The sequence below is a fragment of the Geotrypetes seraphini genome, chromosome 14, assembly GCF_902459505.1.
Source record: "Geotrypetes seraphini chromosome 14, aGeoSer1.1, whole genome shotgun sequence".
Classification (NCBI taxonomy): Eukaryota; Metazoa; Chordata; class Amphibia; order Gymnophiona; family Dermophiidae; genus Geotrypetes; species Geotrypetes seraphini.
The window spans coordinates 2,301,306-2,325,946 of record NC_047097.1 but is presented as its reverse complement, the minus strand read 5'-3'; the positions used below and the strand labels follow the sequence as shown (position 1 = coordinate 2,325,946).

Genomic DNA, 24,641 nt, shown 5'->3' with positions numbered 1-24,641 from the left:
GTACATAAGATAAATTTGCATGCAGCCACTGTGGTGATCATGAAAACCTGGTGGGTAAGGCATGCCTTCAGGAGAGGGCTGAGAAGAACTGCTAGAAAGGAAAAGTAGGCGCCTACTTTTCTTTATAATATATATACCCATCAGACATCCTATGGGAACTGTTATATAGTTACACAGTTATAGAATTTCCCTTTCTTTGATTAAGTGTTTAGAGCAGGGGTAGGGAACTCCGGTCCTCGAGAGCCGTATTCCAGTATTATATTCATATATATATATATATATATATATATATATATATATATATATATATATATATATATATATATATATAATAAAGGGTTATTGTTTATGCTTTTATATTGTCTGTGTGCTTTTCTGAGTGTCACTGATCATCCCATCTGACAGAAATAAGTGGCAGAACACCTCTAAACCAAGGGTAGGGAACTCCGGTCCTCGAGAGCCGTATTCCAGTCGGGTTTTCAGGATTTCCCCAATAAATGAATATGCATGAGATCTATTTGCATGCACTGCTTTCAATGCATATTCACTGGGGAAATCCTGAAAACCCAACTGGAATACGGCTCTCGAGGACCGGAGTTCCCTACCCTTGGTTTAGAGGTGTTCCGCCACTTATTTCTGTCCGATGGGATGATCAGTGACACTCAGAAAAGCACACAGACAATATAAAAGCACAATTGATAGGTGGGTGGACACGGGAGACTATCCCTTTAGACGCCTTGGATTCTAATGTTAGGGGCAGAATTCCGTTCTTATATAGGATGAAAAAACTGCTGAGTTCATAGTAAAAACAGCTGGTCCTGCAGTAACCAGCGTTTATTTACGATTCCGGCACACCCGGTCCTGGTCTTTTGTTCTTCGTTTGGACAGCACTCAGGTCAAGGAAGTCAGGATGTCATATAAGCAAGGAGGTGTTGCAGAAATCAGCTTCCCATCTGGTTTTTACTGTCCTTTTGATGTTGTTTGGACAACATTCAGGTCAAGGAGGTGTTAAATCAGTTTCCCATCTGGTTTTACTGTCCTTTTGATGTTGTTTGGACACCATTCAGGTCAAGGAGGTGTTAAATCAGTTTCCCATCTGGTTTTACTGTCCTTTTGATGTTGTCTTGGCAACACCCAGGTCAGATAAGCAGACTTGAGGAGACATATTACGTAGTATGTTGAGTTTCAGTTACCCCCTGGCCATAGGCATAACAGTCCACCCCTGGATCCTCAAGTCTGCACCTCCCAATAAGAAATCATCCGAATAAAGGGAGAGAGTGTCCGTTTGTATACACAATAGGTAAACCCACAATTAAGAAATGTTAACATAAGGATAGTTAAACAAAAATATAGAGTAAGGAATGAAGAAACACCTTTTGTGCCGTAGCCCTCCCTCTAGTAAAAGCATCCCACCAAGGGTGTGCAGTGGTAGCTTCAATGTGATCTGCCACAGTATGCAAGTTAGTATTGCAAAATTCAGTATCTATATGATTGCTATATTTTGCATGGCTTTCTTTATAGATGGCAATAAAATAATTGGAGTAAGTACATCGGCAAAAGAAAAATTAATATTCACATTTGATACTGAAAAGGGAGTTTGAATAGCATGAATCACAAGTTTAACAGTACTGCTAGCAACACAAACATTTTTATGTGATATTTCTTGTATAAAGGTATAACCTTGCGGTGGAATGGTCCATTGGCACAAATTGTAGATATGTTGTAAAGAACATGGTTCATAGATGACACGTTTGTTTTATTTTGTTCATCTATTAGTTGCCCATGATAAGTGGGAAACCTAATTGGGGTCCCAATGTCAAAGGCATCACCGTAAAAGGACACATTGTTTCATTTCAAAATTACACCATTTTCTATCTAAGGGTACAGAATGTGATGTGGTTTTAAATCAATGAGATAAAGTTAATTCTTTGTGGTAAAAAAACAAAACACAGTTATCATTGACGACATGTAACATTAACTGATCATATCGTAGTGTTAGTTCATGATTATGTACAGTATTTGGCACCCATTCACCTTCCCATCTAAATACATCTGCTACTCTGGAGCCAAAATATGCTTGTTTGCCAGCTGGTATTTCAGAAACAATAGTATTTACTATACCTCAGGTTCTACATTTAGGTAAAGGTAAAATGGGAAAATTAATTTTCCCTTCATAAATTATTTCCTTATGTTCTAAACCTGGTATTCTTGCATTCCCTAATATTTCTTGCTAATTAGGCATTTTACTTGAAAGTATCACTTATAGGGAATCATGGAAATTAATAATCTTATTAATATTATATTTGTGCTCTTACTCATGGCTTACATACATTTAGGGTAGCTTCATATTCACCATCGATCACTGCAGTTATCTGGTATCCCGTTTTTCTTAGCAGCTTTGATTAGGGTCTGGCTATGCTCCAGTTTCAATAGGCTTGCTATGCCACTCACATGCCTTCACTCACGTAAGAGTCAAGTGCACCACCCCCAGAGACCAGCCCTAATGTGAAGTGGCAGGATATAGGCTCACTTCTATTCCCAAGTCGGTGCCACATAATAGTGTCATGGCACGGCACTGTATGTCTGGTTGAGTGTCATCATCTTCTCGATCTGGCGAAATTTTCTCTTAACTCAGCATGTTAGCCAAATCATAAGAATAAAAGAGCAGAGCTGGCCAATTTTATCACAAAAGGATGAAAGTCTATATGGAATAACATTTCCCAGTACGTGATTTTCCAAGGAAAATATTTCATCATGACTGTTTAGCTTCAATGCTTTAGTTACAATAAACACCCCTAGTGATAAAAGAGAAGATAAGAAAAAGGAGAAAAACCACTTTATGTACAGAATGTGATAACATGTGACACACTACTTATGTTGTAAGGTAGTATTTGTTTGAGATAAGAGAAACAACACTAATGCACTTAAAGGTATTCTGTAGGACATTCAGAAAATACACCTTTTTATGTTCTGGACATAATTATTATGTCACTTAAGAGAGACCATAAACACGTACTGATGGTAATACCAAAATAACTTATGTCAGAGATGTGCACTGCACTATTTATACCTGGTAAGTTAAATAAAGAGAGACCATTTTTTATTTTATTTAGCAAATATCAAATACCAATGAGCACCATTTTACCAGGTATAAAGTTTTCTAATTTTTTCTCTTCAGATATCCTCTTATAATATAACCTCTAACTAAATTATAATTGGGCTGTATGAGCCATAGCATAAAATCATTGTGAGCATGGTTTTCATAAGAAACTTTCTTGTAGGTGGGGGAATCTTTTTTGGAAAGGGATATGGTACCATTTGGACTAATAGAAGGGGTGGAAAAAACTCTGGAAATGGCCAATGTGCGATGTTTATGGGGGTACCCCATAAGCTAAAACAGACAACACATAACAGAAACAGACAAACACAGAGCTCCGGCATACTTTCTTCCATCGGCAATGATTCAGGGTTGAATTTAATCTGTAAATAAGCACACTATTAACCAAAAAGAGTCATAACAAATTTGGCATCCATTGGATTCCCACTATCAGGTCACAGTGCTGGAAGTATTTTAACTATGGTACAGTGAAATTGGTTCTAATGACCATGTCTGGATGCTAAGCTTCTAAAAGAAAGAGAGATAGAAACTTAAGTTAATTGCTCTATAGTTTTGCTGGTCTCCTCTCTATCTTCTTCCATTTCCAAGCTCTGTCACACAATCATAAGAGAATGCAAGCAGGGACGTTTTAATCTATAAAACATACAAGAGAGGTTTACGTGCAGGTACAGTGGTTCACAATGTTAGTGTTTGAGGTAAAAGACACATTTGCAAAATCACATAGAGTGCAACTTCCTTATACTATCTAACAAAACTTTATACATTATAAAGGTCACTTAGCAATATTTCTACTCTTTTATTTGTCCAACCTACTCCATATGTCACCCCAGATGTGAAATAAGTTGCCTCCAGAATCCAAAAAGGCCCGAGTTTGTTTTTTACTTTGGGGAGAAGGGGAGTTTACAATCTTCTGTTTAACTTTCTCTATCACCTCTCGGCATCCTTTTGCCCACTTAGTCAATATAGTGTGATAGTTCTACTCCTGCATGCAAAGTATAATTATCTAAATATACTCCTGCATGTAAGGTATAATTCAAATTGGTAATTGTCCAATTTTAAAATCTGTAAAATTTTTTTTTTTTCTTCCCGCTTGTATAATTTTCCCCCCAATCCTGATATTTATATTCCTCCACCCCAGTGTCCACTACAGCTTGTACCTTTTGCTCCCCAGATTTCCATTAAATATTTATCTCTACATGCGGACGCTGTTCTAATTTGGTCCAGGCAAACACTGAGGCTTGGCATTCACATCATTGATCCTCCCAACACTTCCACCCTTTTTAAATCAGGATAAAGAATGGAAGCAGTTTCCTCAGGGGGAGCCGTTGGCACCAAAATATCCTCCCTCTCTCCTTTGTTCAATTGTGCTTGAGATATAGATTTCTTTCCCAGTCCTCTACTTTTGTACAATTCCCATAACGTCCCTGTATCTTTCCCATCTATTTCTTCCCTCTTTACACCATCTTTTATTAATGCCAAAAACATATTCCTACGAGACACCCGATTAGCCCTGTTTGAATTGGATTGTCCTTTTCTCTTTTTATCAAAAGTATTCTGAGGTCCCCAGTCCCCCGATCTCCTAACTGTCGGACCGCTTCTAAGGCTTCCAAAATAGTCCTGTCTATTTGATTGATCAACAAAGTTATCATTACCTGTTTGTATGCCGGTGCAGCATACTTGATAATTTTATTTCTCATGGACACTGTAAAAGGTAATGACATATATGTGTCAGCGTGACCTATTACTAAGGCTACCTTCATAGCCTCCTCCCTAATTCTCATTAAAGCATTTTTTAATGTATACCAAATTTTATCATTTGAGGGCCAATCAGATTCAAGTGGATATCGCCTCGTGACACCCCTACTAATTATCTCTAGTAAAGACCATTGGGCATATTTTGCAGGATAAGGATCCTCCCGCAACGCATTTTGTACTGCTACTTCTTGACTAATTTGAACAAATTTAGGGGCATCTGTGGCATCCAACATAATCCCTGCTGCACCCAGCTCCTGCACCCGAATTACCCATTGTATTAGTGGTTCCCCAGGCTGCTGTGTAAAGCATGCCATCATATCCATGACTTCCTGTGGAGTAACAACCTCCATAACATTATTTCTAGTCAGATTTTCTCCTGTCTGCAGATTTCCCTGTAATCTTTGTCTCCTCACAGGCTTTGCTTCTAAACTTTCTGCCTGTTCTCCTTCAACACATATATCCTCCTCACTGTTATTAGAATTTGAATCCCAAATATCCCCATCCCGTTTGTTTGGATTCCAATCATCCGGCAGATGATAAATTAAGATTTTAACTTTTCTGTAACTCACTTTCCGATTCCGTTTCTTGTATTTATATCGTGCACATCGCACAGCTGCCTTTTCTGTTACATTTTGATAGGTGTCTACCTTATCCATTAACAACTTATTCTGACATTGTAGCATTTTAATGGCATGCTGTTGATTACACCTTTTCTTTTCCAGCTCTCCTAATTTCAATTGTAATTCCTGTTTAGCTTCATGCAAATTCCTCCAGTCTGACAAAATCATCATTCCTTGTCTAGAAATTCCTTCTTGCTCTTCTCCTTTTGAGATTTTCACCTTTTGTAAGGAGGCACATAATTCATGTGGATCCCCACTTCCAAAAGTACAGGATTCACATAATCCTGCTTCTACAGACCACTCAGTGGCCATTAATTTACCTATACTGTCATTCCAATTCGGAATGGAGGGATTGGGAGCCTGCTCCTCAACCCCTTGTTTTCTAGGTAGCTTTTCTGACCACATTGATCACCCCACTTCTGGTACCAATATGTTCCGCCACTTATTTCTGTCAGATGGGATGATCAGTGACACTCAGAAAAGCACACAGACAATATAAAAGCATAAACAATAACCCTTTATTATATATATATATATATATATATATATATATATATATATGACTATAAGAATAAAATAGCATCACCGTAATCCCAGGCAACGACCATCTTCACAATTGGGAATCCCTGCAATTGATAGGTGGGTGGACACGGGAGACTATCCCTTTAGAAGTCTTGGATTCTAATGTTAGGGGCAGAATTCCGTTCTTATATAGGATGAAAAAACTGCTGAGTTCATAGTAAAAACAGCTGGTCCTGCAGTAACCAGTGTTCTTTATTTACGATTCCAGCACACCCAGTCCTGGTCTTTTGTTCTTCGTTTGGCCAGCACTCGGGTCAAGGAAGTCAGGATGTCATATAAGCAAGGAGGTGTTGCAGAAATCAGCTTCCCATCTGGTTTTTACTGTTCTTTTGATGTTGTTTGGACAATATTCAGGTCAAGGAGGTGTTAAATCAGTTTCCCATCTGGTTTTACTGTCCTTTTGATGTTGTTTGGACACCATTCAGGTCAAGGAAGTGTTAAATCAGTTTCCCATCTGGATTTACTGTCCTTTTGATGTTGTCTTGGCAACACCCAGGTCAGATAAGCAGACTTGAGGAGACATATTACGTAGTATGTTGAGTTTCAGTTACCCCCTGGCCATAGGCATAACAAGAGGATTTGTTGGAATTGTATTAATTACATCATCATACGTTAATTTGGAGTGGAAGTTTTTTATGCCCGTGATGAAATATGTGAAGCACAAAACAGTGCTCAAAGAGGCTTTTTTCCTCCACATTTGGTTGACATTGAAAATTTGGTGAATTCCATATTGAGGATGTAATATTGATTTTTTTATTTTTATTTTGTTTAAACAGCTATGCAACTTTTCTCTAGAAGACTGGGAGATACAGTGCCAGCCATTACACAGATCACATTTTCAGCTAAGTCCCACTGCTATCAACCGAGCTCAGTGGCAGACCAAGAACACACTGCTTTCTCGTATTAAATTTTCACACTACCTTTAGTAGTTTATTGTGGAAAGCCCAGATGGCGAATGTGACAGTAGTTTATAAGACAGACTCTAGGTGAAACACTGCACACATTTTAATTTGTATTCTGAACTATCTTGTAGTTTGAATCTCCAGATACTATACAAGTCCTTATCACCAGCCTCGCCATATGTTTTCACAGCTGGAGAAAATGGTTTTAGGACAAAGACAAAATCATGTTACATTAAATTCAATAATGCTGAAAAGCTAACAGCTCAGCCATTAAATCTTTGCTTTGTTTAGTAATTGGTATGTTTATCTTCATTCTGTATTGTGTTTCAAAATCTAATAAGCAAATCCCAAAAGCTAAAGCTTAAAAAAAATAACACACCTCCCACACACAATGAAAGACATTTCTGTTGCTCACATACCTGTACATACAGTAGGTTTAATTGAACAGGATCTCTTGAATCTACATTCTGGTCTGAATAGAAAAACTTGCGCCGGAGAAGCAGGGTTTCGTTTTCATCCACTCCTTGTTCTCTGAATGTTCGGCTATGATCTAGCCAATTCACTGGGAATAGACCACAATACAACATCAATCTCTCTCATATTCAGTTATTCACATATTCAGTTAACCAGAGCACAGCAATAACTCCAGGAGCGAGGGGAGGAATATACTTGCAAAACACATACGGTAGTATTGCTCTTGTTGTGTTAATTTGTCTGCCTCATTTGATTTCTGTTTTTCTACTACTATTACTCTTTTGAATGAGTTATCAAATTCATTTATTCGGGTTTCTATACTGTCCCCTACCAGGGGAGCTCAGAATGGTTTTATACTTAAGCATTTTTCCCTCTCTGTCCCGGTGGGCTCACAATCTATCCAATATACCTGGGACAATGGGGGGATTAAGTGACTTGCCCAGGGTCACAAGGAGCAGCGGGAGTTTGAACACACAAACTCAAGGTGCTGAGGCTGTATCTTTAACCACTGCAGAAATCAAAATGTAGTAGAAGTGAGCCAAGTATAGGACAATGAAGCCACTATGACATCACTGATGAGGTTGGCTCTTAGGATTGGTGGAATGAGGCATTATGACATCACAATACCAGCTCTGGTTATCAGAGGCTGAAGCTTTTCACACTATTTATTTATTCAATTTTCTATACTGCTCTCCCATGGGAGCTCAGAATGGTTTACATGAATTTATTCAGTTACTCAAGCATTCTTCCCCATCTGTCTTGGTGGGCTCACAATCTCTATAATGTACCTGGGGCAATGGGGGGATTAAGTGACTTTCCCAGGGTCACAAGGAGTAGCATGGGTTTGAACCCACAACCTTAGGGTGCCAGGGCTGTAGCTTTAACCACTTCACCACACTGTACCCACAAACTGCTTTCGTGTTCCATGACACAAAATAGTATAGCCAGTACTTTTCTTAAAAATTAAATAAGCAATGCATAGAAACGCCAAAGCCCACCTAGCTTGTGTAATTTCATTCCTACGCTCTTTCATGTCCCCATCGCAGCGCTCCCAGGAGGCCATGTCTTTCTACCATAACTATCAACTCTTACAGCTGAAGTACACTGCCTCTCTCGTCACAGCACTCCCAAATGGCACATGAAAGCATTGCAGAAAGAGAGTTCATTCAAAAAAAGACCAGGGCAGAATGCATTTTTTAAATTCTTAAGGATGCTTGGAAAATCTAAATTACTCTATTAGATTGATTTTCCCATAGCAGGGCCAGATTAAGTCCAACTGGCCCTAAGCACAGCCCAACAATGCTGCCCCTCAGCCCTTCCATTGTTTAAATAAAAAGACATCAATCAAGACCCAATAAATGCTTATATCATTACATTGGTACCTTGGAATCCAAACGCCCCAGAACTCAAACACTTTGGAATCCGAACTTTTTTTTGTAGTAAATTTTGCCCCAAAATTCAAACACCCTACACATTGTATGTATGTGTTTCTGCCCCAGAATCTGAATGCTACTTTGGAATATTTGTTAATATTTTACCTTAAAATCCAGTGTATTTACTGTTAAAATTTGAGATTGTGGGACCCAGGAATGGATTAATCCAGTTTCTATTATTTTCAATGGAAAAAACTGTCTTGGAACTCGAACGCTTTGGAACTCGAACGGGATTCTGGAACGGATTAAGTTCAGATTCCAAAACATCAGATATATTTATAATGAGCCCACCTTGCTAAGCAACCCTAAGGGTTGGAGTCACCCATTTGTGCACTTGAATTAACCCTTGCTTGTCAATAGACAACCAATGTTGCTTAACTGCAACAGTTGTTTTCCATAGATAGCAGAATTGATAAGGCACACCATCCCTCCCACCTCCCCAAGAACGGTCTGTGTTGAGCTTGAAAACTGAGTGGGCACTGCTGTGCATAGTCAGAACCTTGCACTAGAGATCTGAGTTCTGAGAAAGCGCAGTTTCTATCAGGGGTCACTGGATGACATCACCTACTTGTATACCTCATCAATCCTGATGTCTCTGGGAAACAGCTGTTCCAGATGAGCAACATTACTTTATTCAAAAAGGTGGTTGACGCAACAAGTTCATGTACTGGTCACAGTTTTTATTTTTTTTAATGCAATTAAAACATGTATACCATCATCCAAAATACGTTGCTGTAGAGTGGAGATATTATAATGGAAAGTTTACCTGTTCAGCATAAACAAGTCATAAGTGTTTATTTTTCCGATACCAATTTACTGTTTCAGTTTATTTCTGATCAGCTTCCTTTCTGAAAAGTTGATTTACCAGTGAAAGGCTGATAAAGCAATTTTTAATGGCTTGTTGGCAGTAATTGTTTCAGGAGATATTGATTCCTTCCCTCATATTTATATTTTCAATTTTTCAGTGGGAAGTTTATTTGCCCTTCTGTTATTTTGCAGTCAAACTGGCAAAAGTAATCAGATACATGGTCTAATCTACTGTAAAGCTGATGATAGCAGGCAGTTAATTACATAAAGGCACGTCAGCATCAAAGATCAATGCCACAAATATATAGACCGAAGGTCTAACCAAGGGACAAAACCTTGTTTTTTTCCTTTTTTGTTCTTTTATCTTCAAAGATTGCAGTTCTTCCTCATACGCCATGTGTTTCTGTATGTCATGTCTCATATCTAGACCCCCAGGCATTTGTATTTTGTTAATTTTAAATACTTACATGTATTTTATATTGTACACCGCCTAGAATTTTGATTAGGCGGTTAAACAAATTTTAAATAAATTTGGAAATTAATCAAGGAAATTTTGTTTGTTAACATTGAATCCAATGACATCTCTCGAACTGTCTTTTTTTAGCCCATCTAGTCTCCCATTCCTGATGCAATACTGCTGAGTCTATGACTTCCCCCTTACACCAGGGGTTCTCAACCCTATCCTCAAGACAAACCTAGCCTGATTTTCAGGATATCCACCTTGAATATGCATGAGCTAGAGTTCCATAATGATAGCTATGCATGCAGATTTAGCTCATACATATTCATGTTGGGTATCCTGAAAACCTTACAGGGGTATGTTCAGAGGATTGGGTTGAGACCCCTGCCTTAAACCATTACATCTTTGAATAAGAATCATGCTGAGTCAGACCAATGACCAAACTCAACATATTCTCTGACAGCAGCTAATCTGAGTTACATGAAATTATCTAACACATCCCAATGCACCACCTAGGGTGAATCTCTTCATAACAGCAGTTATTAAATCCCAATCAAATCAGTAAAGCAATCCATTCCTTGTTGCACACTCCCAGAAATAAGATATGGTAAATCCTAAATCTACTTGGCTAATATAGTAACATAGTAAATGATGACAGATAAAGACCAGTACAATTCCTCTAGACTGCCCCAGTAGCGTGGCTAAAGACTTATCTATTAGAGAATGACACGGTGACAAAATTCATCACCGTTCCTGTCCCCGCGGATAACCGCGGGAAACCATCTTCATGTCATTCTTTAAGGATAGAGGGAAGAATCAGAGTATGAATGGCCACAACCATTGACCCATAAGCTTTGCTTTGAAGAATGCTGGTGTAGAAGGACCGAGGTTGAAATAGACACTAGAAAATGACATGGGATTATTTCCCGCGGTTATCCGCGGGGACAGGAACGGTGATGAATTTTGTCACCGTGTCATTCTCTATTATCTACCACTCTGTGCAGGTTGCAGACCTCTAAGTTTTTGTTTAAGGGTATACATGTTGCTCCACACAGATTACACCTGTCTGTGCCTTAAGTGTAAGTCAAATACTTTTTCTTTGATTCTATCCTCTTGATACATCACACCTTTTTGAATTATCCTCTAGGAACTTAACTATTTCCTGTGACATCACCAACTAGCAGCTTTCTATTATGTGACATCACCAACTGGCAGCTTTTGATTCTATTATGTAGACAGAAAAACCTTAGTCAAATCCTTTGGCAAAACATTTCACAGGTTATATGCATTGCCTGAAAAAACACTTTCTTGAATATTTAAAATCTGTTTTCTGTGTCAGGGAGTGTATTCTATCTAGTTCCATGGCTATGATGTCGTGAGCCATGCTGGCAACTCTGTATAATGCAAACACCAGAGACAGACAACAACTGGCAGCTGGAATGGATTGTGTGAATCCAAAAATAAAACAATTTATTAAACAATCATTAATTAACAAGTCAAATACTTAGAACAAAGAATAATGACACAAACATTTGGGTCCTGCTGCAAATTGGTCCCTTCACTCCTCTGTCTTTGATACTTTCACAATAGCTACGGAGCTCTTGCATTAAAAAAAAACAAAAACACAAAAACGTTTGAGCTATTATGTGTCAAGGAAAAGAAAGCTGAACAGCAGCCTAAGTAACCCCCCACCCCAAGTTTCTTTAATCAACTGCCAAGGGACATACAACTGTACTTTTCATACAGCAATAAAAAGCTATGGTACATTACTTCTTTAAGGTCACCAGGCACAATTTACCTATTAAAATCCCAATATGGCTTTGGGCATAACAATTTTCTTGCGTTAAGAGGTAGAAGAAACAGTGCTTTTATGTCGAGCAATCAGTGGCGTCAGAGGTACAGTAACTGTAGTTCAGCTGGCTTCTGGATACTAGCAATGTCTTGATGCTGATCTGTCTTTCTTACTACTACAATTGAAAAGCATACGCAGCGCTATATGTTCAATATGCAACAGACGGTCTCCTGCTCAAAAGAACTTACAATCTAATTTGGCGGTTCGCGGTCCCGGTCACTCGCGGTATTTTCCGACTGCAAATGACTGGGCAGGATGGGCAGCCGGAGCGCCGGCGAGTGAAGGAAATCACTCTCTGTGTGCTCTGACCGCCTCTTCCTATACTAAAGTCGGGCCTTACCAATCAGGAGTTGCATGTCAAAGCAGCTCCCGATTGGTAAGGCCCGACTTTAGTACAGGAAGAGGCAGTCGGAGTAAACGGCGAGTGATTTTCTTCACTCACCAGCGCTCCGGCTGCCCTCTCCTGTCTCCCCTGCCTAAAAAACGTATTCACGGTTTTTCAAAATTTGCAAGGGTTCCTGGAATGTAACCCCCGTGAATTTCGGGAGGAGTACTGTATTTAGGGGGGGAGGGGGAGTTTCTTGCAGAGAATGATAGGATGGACATAGGTAATTTATGGTGAGTGGGAGTTCCGGAGTTGAAAACAGCATCAAAAAAGTGAACTTCTAGTTTGGATTTGAATACTGCTAGAGACAGCGCCTGATGTAAAGACTCAGCCACTTTGCTCCATGCACACAGCAAGATGCTTGGGTTGTCCTTCTGAGGAAGTGGAAAATCAAAACCCACACTAACCAAGACTCTTATCCACAGAACACGTCACACATACGCTGAAGCGTGGTTTTCAAGTTTCAAGTTTATTCGTTCTTAATGAATCGCTTATTTAGATTGCTAAGCGATGTACAACATAATATAAATGTGCAGATAAAATATTGGTGCTGACGTACAAAATGACTTTTATATTGTGGGTTAAAACTTACAAGAATTGTGTGGGAAAATGGGGAGAAAGTTACAATCTTTAAATAGGAGAGAAAGAAAAACATAAAAGGAATGAACAAAAAGGGTGGGGGTAATTTTGGCTACTTAAATAAAAATTGTTAATTTGAAAGCTAGGAATCATATGCATCTTTAAAAAGATATGTTTTTAAGGTTTTTTTAAATGAGGGTAAATCCTTTTTTCCTTCACAACTGAAATGCCGCACATGTTTTCATTTGGCTCATTATGAATGACAGACTCCGCTGACTATCAGTGCAAACAGTCACTAGGTAAATTATTCAAAATGCACAAAATAAAACAGTTCATGCTATTTGTTGAACACACAATGCCATATTTATTGAGGATGCCTTTTACAGCTTGCAAAACTCATCCACTTCTAGCTGAGGTGGATCCAGTAAGCTCTTAAAAGCCCCTAGCCTAGTTGCTCTAATATTGCTCTATAAATTGTTCAAATATACAGTTCAAAAACTTGCATGCCAATAAAAATGATTGCAAATTGCTACTGAAATTTTGAGAAAAATATATATGGGAGAGACTATACAATCCAAACCCAACAGCCTGACAGTCTGTGTACTAAGTATTTTCCCCATGGATACAACACGGGGATAAAATTTCAGTTCCATTTACTGTCCTTTGATTTATCGGACTAATTCCATATATGGTGATCAAAATTGTGCATACAAATATGGGTTTGTGCCCAATACGTGCATGCAGTTTGACTGATTAGAGAAAATTAGTGCCGATATTAATTTAAATTTGTACACGCACCTTTAGGCCCTTGGATCTGAATGATCCGATAAGGGGGGGGGGCATAGACATGGAAGGGGAATGGGTGAATTGGGGAGACGTTCCTGGAATTTATGTGCAGTTTTACAGAATAAGGGAGATTCGAGCGTAAATATACAAGATGCGCCCATATTTGGCACGCGCTAAAACGGCTAGCGCACCTAAGTAAAAGGACCCCTATATGATTTGAGTGCTACAGGATGTCTGGTGCAGTACGCGGAGAGACCCCTCAGGAAAGAGACTTGGGAGTACTGGTCGACAAGTCGATGAAGCCGTCTGCCCAATGTGCGGCGGCGGCGAAAAGGGCGAACAGAATGCTAGGAATGATTAAGAAGGGGATCACAAACAGATCGGAGAAGGTTATCATGCTGCTGTACCAGGCCATGGTACGACCCCACCTGGAATACGGCGTCCAGCATTGGTCTTGAAGAAGGACATGGTACTACTCGAAAGGGTCCAGAGAAGAGCGACTAAAATGGTTAAAGGGCTGGAGCCATACAGCGAGAGATTAGAGAAACTGGGCCTCTTCTCCCTTGAAAAGAGGAGACTGAGAGGGGAAATGATCGAAACATTCAAGGTAATGAAGGGAAGGGACTTAGTAGATAAAGACAGGTTGTTCACTCTCTCCGATGTAGGGAGAACGAGAGGGCACTCTCTTAAGTTAAAAGGGGATAGATTCCGTACAAACATAAGAAAGTTATTCTTCACCCAGAGAGTGGTAGAAAACTGGAACGCTCTTCTGGAGGCTGTTATAGGGAAAAAAAAACACCCTCCAGGGATTCAAGACAAAGTTAGAAAAGTTCCTGCTGAACCAGAATGTACACAGGTGAGGCTAGACTTAGGGAACTGGTCTTTGACCTAAGGGCCGCTGCGGGAGCGGACTGCTGGGCACGATGGACCTCTGGTCTGACCTGGCAGCACAAATTATTATGTTCTTATACACATAATTTTAAGTGCTGTTTAACAGTAAAAATGCCCATTAAAAATAACATAAAACATAGGTTTAATTTGCTATTATAATCCACCTATTCGACAAGTTTGTCTGAGCTTCCAAACCCCTAACTCAGACTTACCACTCCTCCTTCTTCCACCTCCCTTTCCTTCCCGCTTCTCTTCCCCCACCTATTCCTCCTCCCTTTGCATCCCCTTCTTTCTCCCAAATACCCCTCTACTCCCTTTACTTATATTGATATCTGTTCCCAGAAAACCCACTTTGTACCTCTCCATTACTGTATACCGTCTTGAACTGAAAAGGTATTTCAAGATATAAATAAAGCTATTATTATTATTATAAAGTTGCCTGAAGCCTCTGGGTTATGCAATCAAGAGCCATAACAAACAAACAATCTCAGTCCCCAAAAAAGAAATCTATCACTGAGATGTCAGTCAAGCTATCTAGGATTGTAAATTTAAAAAGTAGACTTTTGTCGAAATTGCTTGAGCAGAAGTTCAATTTATTTTCCTGCTGCTGATCTGTGATGATAGAAGTCTAATAACAAATAGAACTGCGACAAAGTTCAGTGTTACCTGATAAAAAGACAATATTGGTCTTTATTGATCCCAATATATCACTGACTATCCCATTTCATGGGGCTCACTGAACCATGTTTCTGCAAAAGCAACAATATTCAAGTCCACAATTAGGGCTTCCAGATCTGGAATTTTATTGCCCAGCTATTTTCCCTTTGCTAGATTATATTCTCTACTTTAATAATACTAAACTAAACTAAACCTTAAGTTTATATATCGCATCATCTCCACGGAAGTAGAGCTCGGCACGGTTTACAAGAACTTAAAAATGAGAAAGGGTAGAAAAAGGTTTACATAAGTTTATAAATCGAGTGGAAAAGTAAGGGAAAAGAAATTACATGTTAGAGAAGAGCCAGGTTTTTAGTTGCTTGCGGAATAAATGGAGGGAGCTCAGGTTCCGCAGCGGGATATTAAGGTCATTCCAGAGACCTGTGATTTTGAAAAGAAGTGATTTTCCCAGTTTACCTGCGTGGAGAATACCGTGTAGGGAGGGGAAGGATAGTTTTAATTTATGGGCGGTCCTGGTGGAGTCAGGGCACGAGGAGTTGAAAGAAAGTGGGATTAGGGAAGGAAGGATGCCGTGAATAATCTTAAAAGCCAGGCAAGACATTTGAATTGGACTCTGGAAATCACTGGGAGCCAATGAAGATTGGCCAGGAGTGGGGAGACGTGGTCAGATTTACGTTTTGCAAAAATCAGCTTGGCTGCTGTGTTCTGAATAAGCTGGAGGCTTATTTTGGAGGCTTTTTTTTGTTAAGCATAGGTAAATGGCATTACAATAGTCAAGTTTGGAGAGGATGATGGATTGGACAAGGACGGCGAAATGTTTTTGGCGGGTTTTGCTTTCCTTAGCAATAATAATAATAATAACTTTATTCTTTTATACCGCCATAACCAAAAGTTCTAGGCGGGTTACACTAAAAAGACCTGGACAATCAGCGAAATACAATAATACAGTAAAAAATGCAAATATTTGTAAAATAGAATTTCAATAATAAAACTCACTAAGTAATAAACTTATCGAACAAAGTGGTATTAATTAATTTCCGAAAACTGCAATAGGATAACATAGCTTGCTGAATACATTTACCTAACCAAGATTGTTGCCTACCAGCTTGAAATGCTAGGGTCCTATCTAAGAAGGTCTTATATCTACACCCATTAATTTTTGGATAAGGAAATAAGTAGAAGTTTCTAGTTTCTCTTGATGCAACACAAAATGAGGAAAAAAGTAAGCTGGAGACAATCTTGATATCAGCTTAAAGCAGATACAGGAAAATTTGAATAATACTCTTGCTTCCAAAGACAGCCAATGAAGTAAACGATAATATGGACTAATATGGGTGTTCTTTTTTAAACTAAAAATCAATTTAACAGCTGCATTCTGAATTATCCTTTGAATTTTTTTGGATGCTCCTAAATAGATGATGTTACAATAGTCTAAAATAGATAAAACTAATGCTTGCACCAATAGCCTGAACGATAAAGGATCAAAATATATTTTTTATGGTTCTTAATTTCCACAATGTAAAAAAGCATTTTTGTACCACTAAGTTCGTGTGTTCTGCTAGTGTTAAATATCGGTCTAGTGTGACTCCCAGAATTTTGATAGATTTAATAATCGGGTAGTCATGACTATTAAGATGAAGCAATGAGTTTGTTATTTTGTCATTGGTACTAGCCAAGAAAAGTTTGGTCTTTTCCATATTGAGTTTCAGTCATATCTGCTCTCTTTTTCTACCTTTTAATTCAAGCAGTCTAATGAAATTGCTGATTTCATTACTTTTCTACAGTTTTTACTGTACAGGGCTGAATCTGAATAACTTATGTTGCCATTTATGTGGCAACATAAGAATTAGCAAAATGAAAGAACCCTTTAAATGACAGCCAATACTATCCTAGGAAAAGCACCACTAAAGAATTGGCTGAAACACCTAAATCCTTGGATGGTAAGACTGACAAAACAGTCACTCAATGGCAGGAAACAACCTTTAAAATGGTGGACATCAGTATGAGCCCTTCGTGGATAACGAGAACCTCTGGTGTTTTTCCTAACATAAGAATTACTCATGTCCTTGCAATATGGTCTTTTATTGCTCAATATATGGCCCCAGATTCCAATAAATCTACGGTAATCCTTCTTTATACCAGATTTTGAGCCACATGTATGATGGAGTTTTCTCTTCCTTGCCATGAAGAGGAAATACCTCTGAAAATGCAATACACTTTGCTAAATGTCAAAGAATACCCCTCTCAATACCAGAACTCCCTAATAAGTTTGATAAGAATTCCCCAGCAAAACGTTTTCTGTTTTGGAATATTTTGAGATTGAACTTAGGTTTCTGTGTAGCATGGTTGTTTCTCTCTTTTTCTAATATATCTTCAGACAGAGGTTTACTTTATTCCAGTCCTGGGAAGGCGTTCTGTACAGGAAGGATGCCTCTGTGTGATGAGCCTTCTCCCACCAGAGCCCGTCTATTCCTAATTTTATTTGTTCTTTGTAGAAATGAGGGAGTCTAAATTTTGCTACTTTTTTTTTTAAGCTACCTTAATATTTCTTAACACAAAGGTGGCAGATGAGATGTTTTAAATTTCCAGATGGTCTGCCTCAGGACTACAGCCCCATGGAGACGATACACTGACTAGCAGCAATTTCTTTCTATTTATGTCTGGAACACCTTTGGCGTTCTAATAAATCCCTGACGTTTGGATACTAACCAAGGACATTTGTTTAGTTATCTTTTATAATTCTTGGCATGAGCGGGTTGAACTTTTTTGTGACTTGGCTTATAGTTGCACCCAGGTTTTACAAACCTTTTCTTCACATTTTCTTCAAACATTCTTCCGCAATACTGTATGCAATATATTAATGTTTAATCTATATTTGAGTCCATTGTTTGATATTTTACAGTTTTACTGTTTAGGCTGAATTTAGGAATTTGCAGAATTGTATGGCTTCATCAGGCTAAACTGGTTTTAAATGTTGAAAGGACAAAGGTGCATTGGCTGACTAGAAATGCCCTTACGCCAACAGTACCATTTTCTTTACTGGGTGAGAATAACTCCTGTCAGTAGTTTTAAATATTTGTGGGTTCTTAATAGACATTTGGCATTTGCAGGGATTTTGTGTACTATGATATTTGTGAGCAGAGTTCAGCACTGTTTTAATGAATCTACTTTACATGTACTTATCCCTGTATGTGGAGGGGCAAAATAAAAAAAAACGGCTAAGTCCCCTTTTGACCTAGGCCCTAAACGTTGAAAGTAGAAGCAGGAAAAATGTCCATTATAAAAAAGAAAAGTCCAAAAGGAGTTTTTTTTTTTGATAATGGCCTGCCTCTACGTTCAGCTGTTTAAAAGGCCAGACCACCACTACGCCTACACTTACCACCAAAAAAAGCCTAAATCCCAAACGCCCAAAGCCAGGCCTTTTAGGTGAAAGAGGAGCCAGTCCTTCGCCTAAAAGTTGGATTCATTAACCGGTGTCTGTCAAAAACAACACCAGTTACAGAATTTCCCCCCCCCCCCAGCAACTATCGCGGCAGGAGAGATGAGCCATCTCTCCTGCTGCGATGGTCATCACCCACCCCCTGAACTGCGGCACTACGGGGTGAGCATCGTGGCAGGGTATCTCCCCTGCCGGCGATCCTCACCCCGAATTGCCGCGATTCGGGGGGGTGGGCGATCGCTATCGCGGCAGGAGAGATGAGCCATCTCTCCTTCAGCAATCCACCGCTCCCCCCTACTAACAACAATCTGGGCAAGAGGGAGCCCAACCCTTCCTGCCCAGGTGACCCCCCTACCCCCACTAAGATATAGCAGGAGGGATCACAGGCCCTCTTGCCCTTGGTACACCCTCCTCCCATGATCACCCCCCACCCGCCGACCCCGCAACCCCCTCCCCTCCCGTACCTGTCAAAACATTGGCCGGACGGATGGTTCCCAAGCCGGTCCGTCCAGCAGGCCTGCCATCCACCGAATGGCAGGCCTTAGGGCCTGATTGGCCCAGCCACCTCAAACCCACCCACAGGTGGGGCCTGAGGCGCCTGGGCCAACCGGAATCGGCCCAAGTAGTCTTAGGCCCCTCCTGTGGGTGGGGCCTTAGGCACATGGACTGGGTTGGGCCCCGGCAAGTGCCGCAGACAGACGGATGGAGCAATGTTAGAAGTGTGTTATGTTCCGAGGTTGAATCACAGTATGCTCATGAGTAGAAAAATGTATCATTTAAAGAAGTCAGGTTTGACTAAATGTTTCACGACAAAACAACCCAAAAAAAATATTTTAGATACCAGAATCCAAAGTAAAAAATGTCAAACCCGAAGTGGATTTTGTTGAGTTCTAAAAAATTATGAAAATAATAAAAATACACAATTTAGGTTTGGTGTTTTGGTTTTTTTAAATCATTTTTTAAAGAATTTTTTTTAATTATTCAACCGGTGCTCCGGCTGCCCTCTCCTGCCTCCTGCCTTCGTGGTCGGAAAATACCGTGAATGACCGGGACCACGATCCGTGGATTCACGGGGGAGAACTGTATGGCGATTTGGTTTTGGATGAGCTGTGAAAGAAGCTCCAGTGACAGGATGGTTAGGAAAGGCTGGATTGGGCTTCAATGGCAAATCCAGCAGTGGGAACCTAAAGACAGTACCAGGCAGACTCCTATGGTCTACTGCCCAGAAATATTAAAGAAAAGATCATTTAACCATGAAAGTATAATGAGTGTGACTACTGGGCAGACTGAATTGACCTTTCAGGTCTTCATCTGCTGTCATTTACTATCTCCCTCTTTTACTAAGGTGCACTATGCTTTTAAGCGCACAATAAATATTATCGCGTGCTAAACACGTGCTAAATTGCTTAGCGCACCTTTATAAAAGGAGCCCTATGTTACTATGTAGCTCTTGCTAATTGAGTAATGCAAGAGCACTTGGTACCTGCTAAACAGAAGGCAGTAAGTATTCACGCACTTGTATTTTTGCAGGTCTTATACAGTATAATCCCGTTATAACGGGCTTCAAGGTACCTGGAAAAACGGTCCGTTATATCCAGAGTTGCATTTTTAAAAAACTTTATTTAGGGCAACTTGAAACAATGTAAATCGATGAACAACAGTCACTACACAAGCACATCAGCAACATCAATAACAAAACTCAGCAAAACATTGGTCGCTGTACCTTAAGAAGGATATGGCGTTACTCGAGGGGGTTCAAAGGAGAGCGACACGTCTGATAAAAGGGATGGAAAACCTTTCATACGCTGAGAGATTGGAGAAGCTGGGACTCTATTCCCTGGAGAAGAGGAGACTTAGAGGGGATATGATAGAGATTTACTAGATCATGAAGGGCATAGAGAGAGTGGAGAGGGATCGATTCTTCTAACTTTTGAAAAATAAAAGAACAAGAGGGCATTCAGAAAAGTTGAAAGGGGACAGATTCAAAACGAATGCTAGGAAGTTCTTCTTTACCCAACGTGTGGTGGACACCTGGAATGCGCTTCCAGAGGACGTAATAGGGTAGTGTACGGTACTGGGGTTCAAGAAAGGGAATGGACAATTTCCTGCTGGAAAAGGGGATAGAGGGGTATAGATAGAGGATTACTGCACAGGTCCTGGACCTGTTGGGTCACCGCGTGAGCGGACTGCTGGGCACGATGGACCTCGGGTCTGATCCAGCGGAGGCATTGCTTATGTTCTTATGTTCTTAAAGGATTGCAAATCAGAACACTGTTCTGGAAAGAAAAATACTCTGTCTTTTCTGGGTTGCATTTTTATACTATATCACCAGCATGCCACGTGCCTTGTAGGCGGAGCCTGCATGCCCATTATAGCCGAATAAAACTACAGCTAAAAGCGGTTCTGGGGACCAAAATAGTTGTCTGGTATATCTGAAAATCCGTTATATGTGAGTCCGCTATATGCGATGATTTTCTGCATGTTTATAATGGCGCTCGGCCGGACCAGCGGACCTCATCCGCTATAGGCGAGGTTCTGTTATAAGCGAGTCCGGTATAACGGGATTATACTGTGTATTTTATTTGTTTTGTTATTTATATAACATTTATATCCTACGTGATTTACATTGATCAGATACGCTGAAAGTTTTTCTCTATCTGTCAGAGTGGGCTCACAATCTACCTATAGCAGGGGTAGGCAATTCCGGTCCTCGAGAGCCGGAGCCAGGTCAGGTTTTCAGGATATCTACAATGACCTATGGTATCTGGGACAAAGGAGGGTTAAATTGACTTGCCCAGGGTCACAATGAGTGGCTTTTCTATCTCTTAAAGTTGTTTTATTTTATTTTTAATTTTTTATCTTCTTTCATTATTTCTATTTCTTTGATTTTTGATCTTAGAAATGTATTACATATTTTTATTTTAATCAGGCGCTTTAGCTAGATTGTGAACCTTCGGGACAGATAGGTACCTAATTTCGTTTTAGTTTGATACATTATAAATCGCTTAGGTCATTAAAATAAAGGAGCAGTATATCAAATCTTAAATAAACAAACATTGGGATTGAACCCACAACCTCAAAATGTTGAGGCAGCAGATCTAACCATTAGGCCTCCCTCCTTCCCTCTTGCGTGCTAAAGGACAAATTAGCACAGGACCTGGAAAAAAAAAAGCCCCATCTTAGGGACATGTTAGAAATGTGGAAAATCCTGTGTTAGATATGATTCAGACGTTCAAATACTTGAAGGGTATTTACGTAGAACAAAATCTTTTTCAGAGAAAGGAAAATGGTAAAACCAGAGGACATAATTTGAGGTTGAGGGGTTGTAGATTCAAGAGCAATGTTAGGAAATTCTACTTTACGGAGAGGGTGGTGGATGCCTGGAATGCGCTCCCGAGAGAAGTGATGGAGAGTAAAACTGTGACTGAGTTCAAAGAAGCATGGGATGAACACAAAGGGTCTATAATCAGAAAATAAGATTAAATATTGAACTAAGCCAGTACTGGGCAGACTTGCACGGTCTGTGTCTGTATATGGCCGTTTGGTGGAGGATGGGCTGGGGAGGGCTTCAATGGCTGGGAGGGTTTAGATGGGCTGGAGTAAGTCTTAACAGAGATTTCGGCAGTTGGGTAAAGCTTTGGATTCTTGCCCAGAAATAGCTAAGAAGAAAAAATTAAAAAATTTAAATTGAATGAGGTTGGGCAGACTGGATGGACCATTTGGGTCTTTATCTGCCGTCATCTACTATGTTACTATGTTAAGCACATTTCTTAGCCATCCTTAGTAAAAGGGCCCCTTAAATTTCATAAGGAAGGAAGGAAAGAAAGGTAGGTTAGAGAGAGAAAAAAAAAAAAGACACCAGCACACATGAGCACAGAGATGAAAACTATTTAAAAGTACTTCTTTGGCCTTTCAGAAGTACTCTGAAATCCTCAGAAAAAATAGGCTATAAAGTGAGTCCTGCACAACATCCAAAGATTAAAATGGAAGGTTATTAGGATCTCAAGTGCTCACAGTTATGTGCCAACTGACCAAGTCTAGGCATTTGAAATCCTAATAACTTTCCATTTTAATCTTTGGATGTTGTGCAGGACTCACGTTATAGCCTATTTTTTCTGAGGATTTCAGTGTGACTCCCCTCCCCCCCTCATATAATATGCTTTGTTCCCCCTTCTTATAAATTCAATTATATTCTCTTACAATACATACCGTATGTGCTCTGTATTAGCCCTTCCTTCACCTAAATTGTCAATGTAAACTAGTTTGACCCTTCGATTGCCTTGTTATGTTCTTCTTTTTTCAATCGCACTGTATGTAATTCATCTATTTGTTGTGAACCGCCTAGAACTCCCTGGGTATGGCGGTATACAAAAATAAAATTATTATTATTATTTCTTCACCAGTTACCCTTCCCCTCAAAGCCCAAGCTTGTCAACTGCTTCCCTAACTGCATATATACTGAAACTGCACTATATCCTATCTGTACAGCATCCCGAATTGTATATCCACTGGAATAGCCCAATCCTCCTTGCCATATTCCTACACCATTCTTCTTGTAACTCCTCTGGAAATGTTCTTCTTCTTGTAACTCTTCTGGAAAAGTCCAGAAGTCTCTTTGTAATCATCCTGGAAATGTCCAGATGTCTCTTTTGTAATCCGCCCAGAACTGCAAGGTTGAGGCGGAATAGAAATCAGTAATGTAATGTAAGTACTCACAATCATCATCAGTGTGAAGCTTGGCTTTTAATTTTTCCATTTTCTTTTCATCTCGTAGAAGTGTTCTGTCTTTCTTGAGTGTCCCTGTCCCTTCCTCTTTTTTCTCTTCAACAGTTTCTTGGATTAAAGAGTATTCTTCATAATTTGTGATTCCTGAAATTAAAATCAGAGTAGCAAACACATGAACAGCAAAGTCACTTCCCTTATCCATATTGGGAGTGCTAAAATTTTGCAGACTGATATTACACACACACATGAGCACAAGCTTAAACATTTTCTTTCATCCGTCAGGGTCAAGGGCATATTTTACAAATGGAGCACTTCATAAACCTTTATACAGTTGCCTCTAAGTATGTTAAGCCAAGTTCTACATTTTAGATAGGGTATAAACTTCAGGACTTTTTGACATGCCAAGTTTTTAAACGAATGGCTTTAACAAGGATTTGTCAAAATGTATGTAGGTGTTTCTTCCAGGCATATCAGCATGCCCAGATTTTGATACTTTACGCAGGGAGGGGGGAGAAGAGAGAAAAGGGGCGCTAGGGGCTGAGGTGGAAAAAGAGGCTGCGTAAAGGATTTCCAAGTACACAACTATTTTGATAGCAGCATTTAAGGGAATAAAAGCAAGGCAAGTATATAATGGTCTCCCCCATCTTCGCTTTAATGTAGTTCAGTGGTGTAGCAACGGGTGAAACAGGGCTTAGTCATTTTGGGCCCAGGCTCACCCAAAATTAGTGCTTCCTTAGTGTGGCCGACAGGGATCCACAAACCCTGCCAAGCTGAAGGCTTCCTTCTCACTGAATGAACTCTTGCAACTTGGGCTGCCAGCAGTCGTGTCCTTGTGCTGCTGCTGTTACAGTTACATCCCACCCCATCAGCGCATGCTCAGTTTCCGCACATGCATAAAATTGAGCATGGGTGGAGGCTAGGAGCGGATGGGGTGTATGGTGGTGGGGGGGGGGAGCACCATGGAATAAGCAGCATGGAAGAAATTTTGGGCCCACCCAGTTTACTTTCAGGCCCACTCTAAATTCTACAGAACACAAAAAGGCCTACTTAATATAAATGTACTTTTCAAAAATACAAAAATGAAAATGTTCCCTGTTGAGCGTCCATGACATTGTCTGACACATGAGGTGTTTTCTGTGGATGATGGCCAGCTTG

At 39.8% G+C, this 24,641-nt stretch overlaps 1 protein-coding gene across 2 annotated transcripts in view; it reads right to left on the bottom strand.

Annotated features, from left to right (window-relative positions):
* The window catches only part of TLN2 (talin 2), a 572,423-nt gene that overhangs the window by 334,697 nt on the left and 213,085 nt on the right, over positions 1–24,641 (bottom strand). For both annotated transcript variants that reach the window (XM_033920311.1, XM_033920312.1), the window contains 2 exons: positions 23,478–23,630; positions 7,397–7,539 (listed from right to left, as the gene is read on the bottom strand). In XM_033920311.1, coding sequence (XP_033776202.1) covers positions 7,397–7,539; positions 23,478–23,630 — 296 coding nt within the window. The remainder of the gene's footprint in view (positions 1–7,396; positions 7,540–23,477; positions 23,631–24,641) is intronic.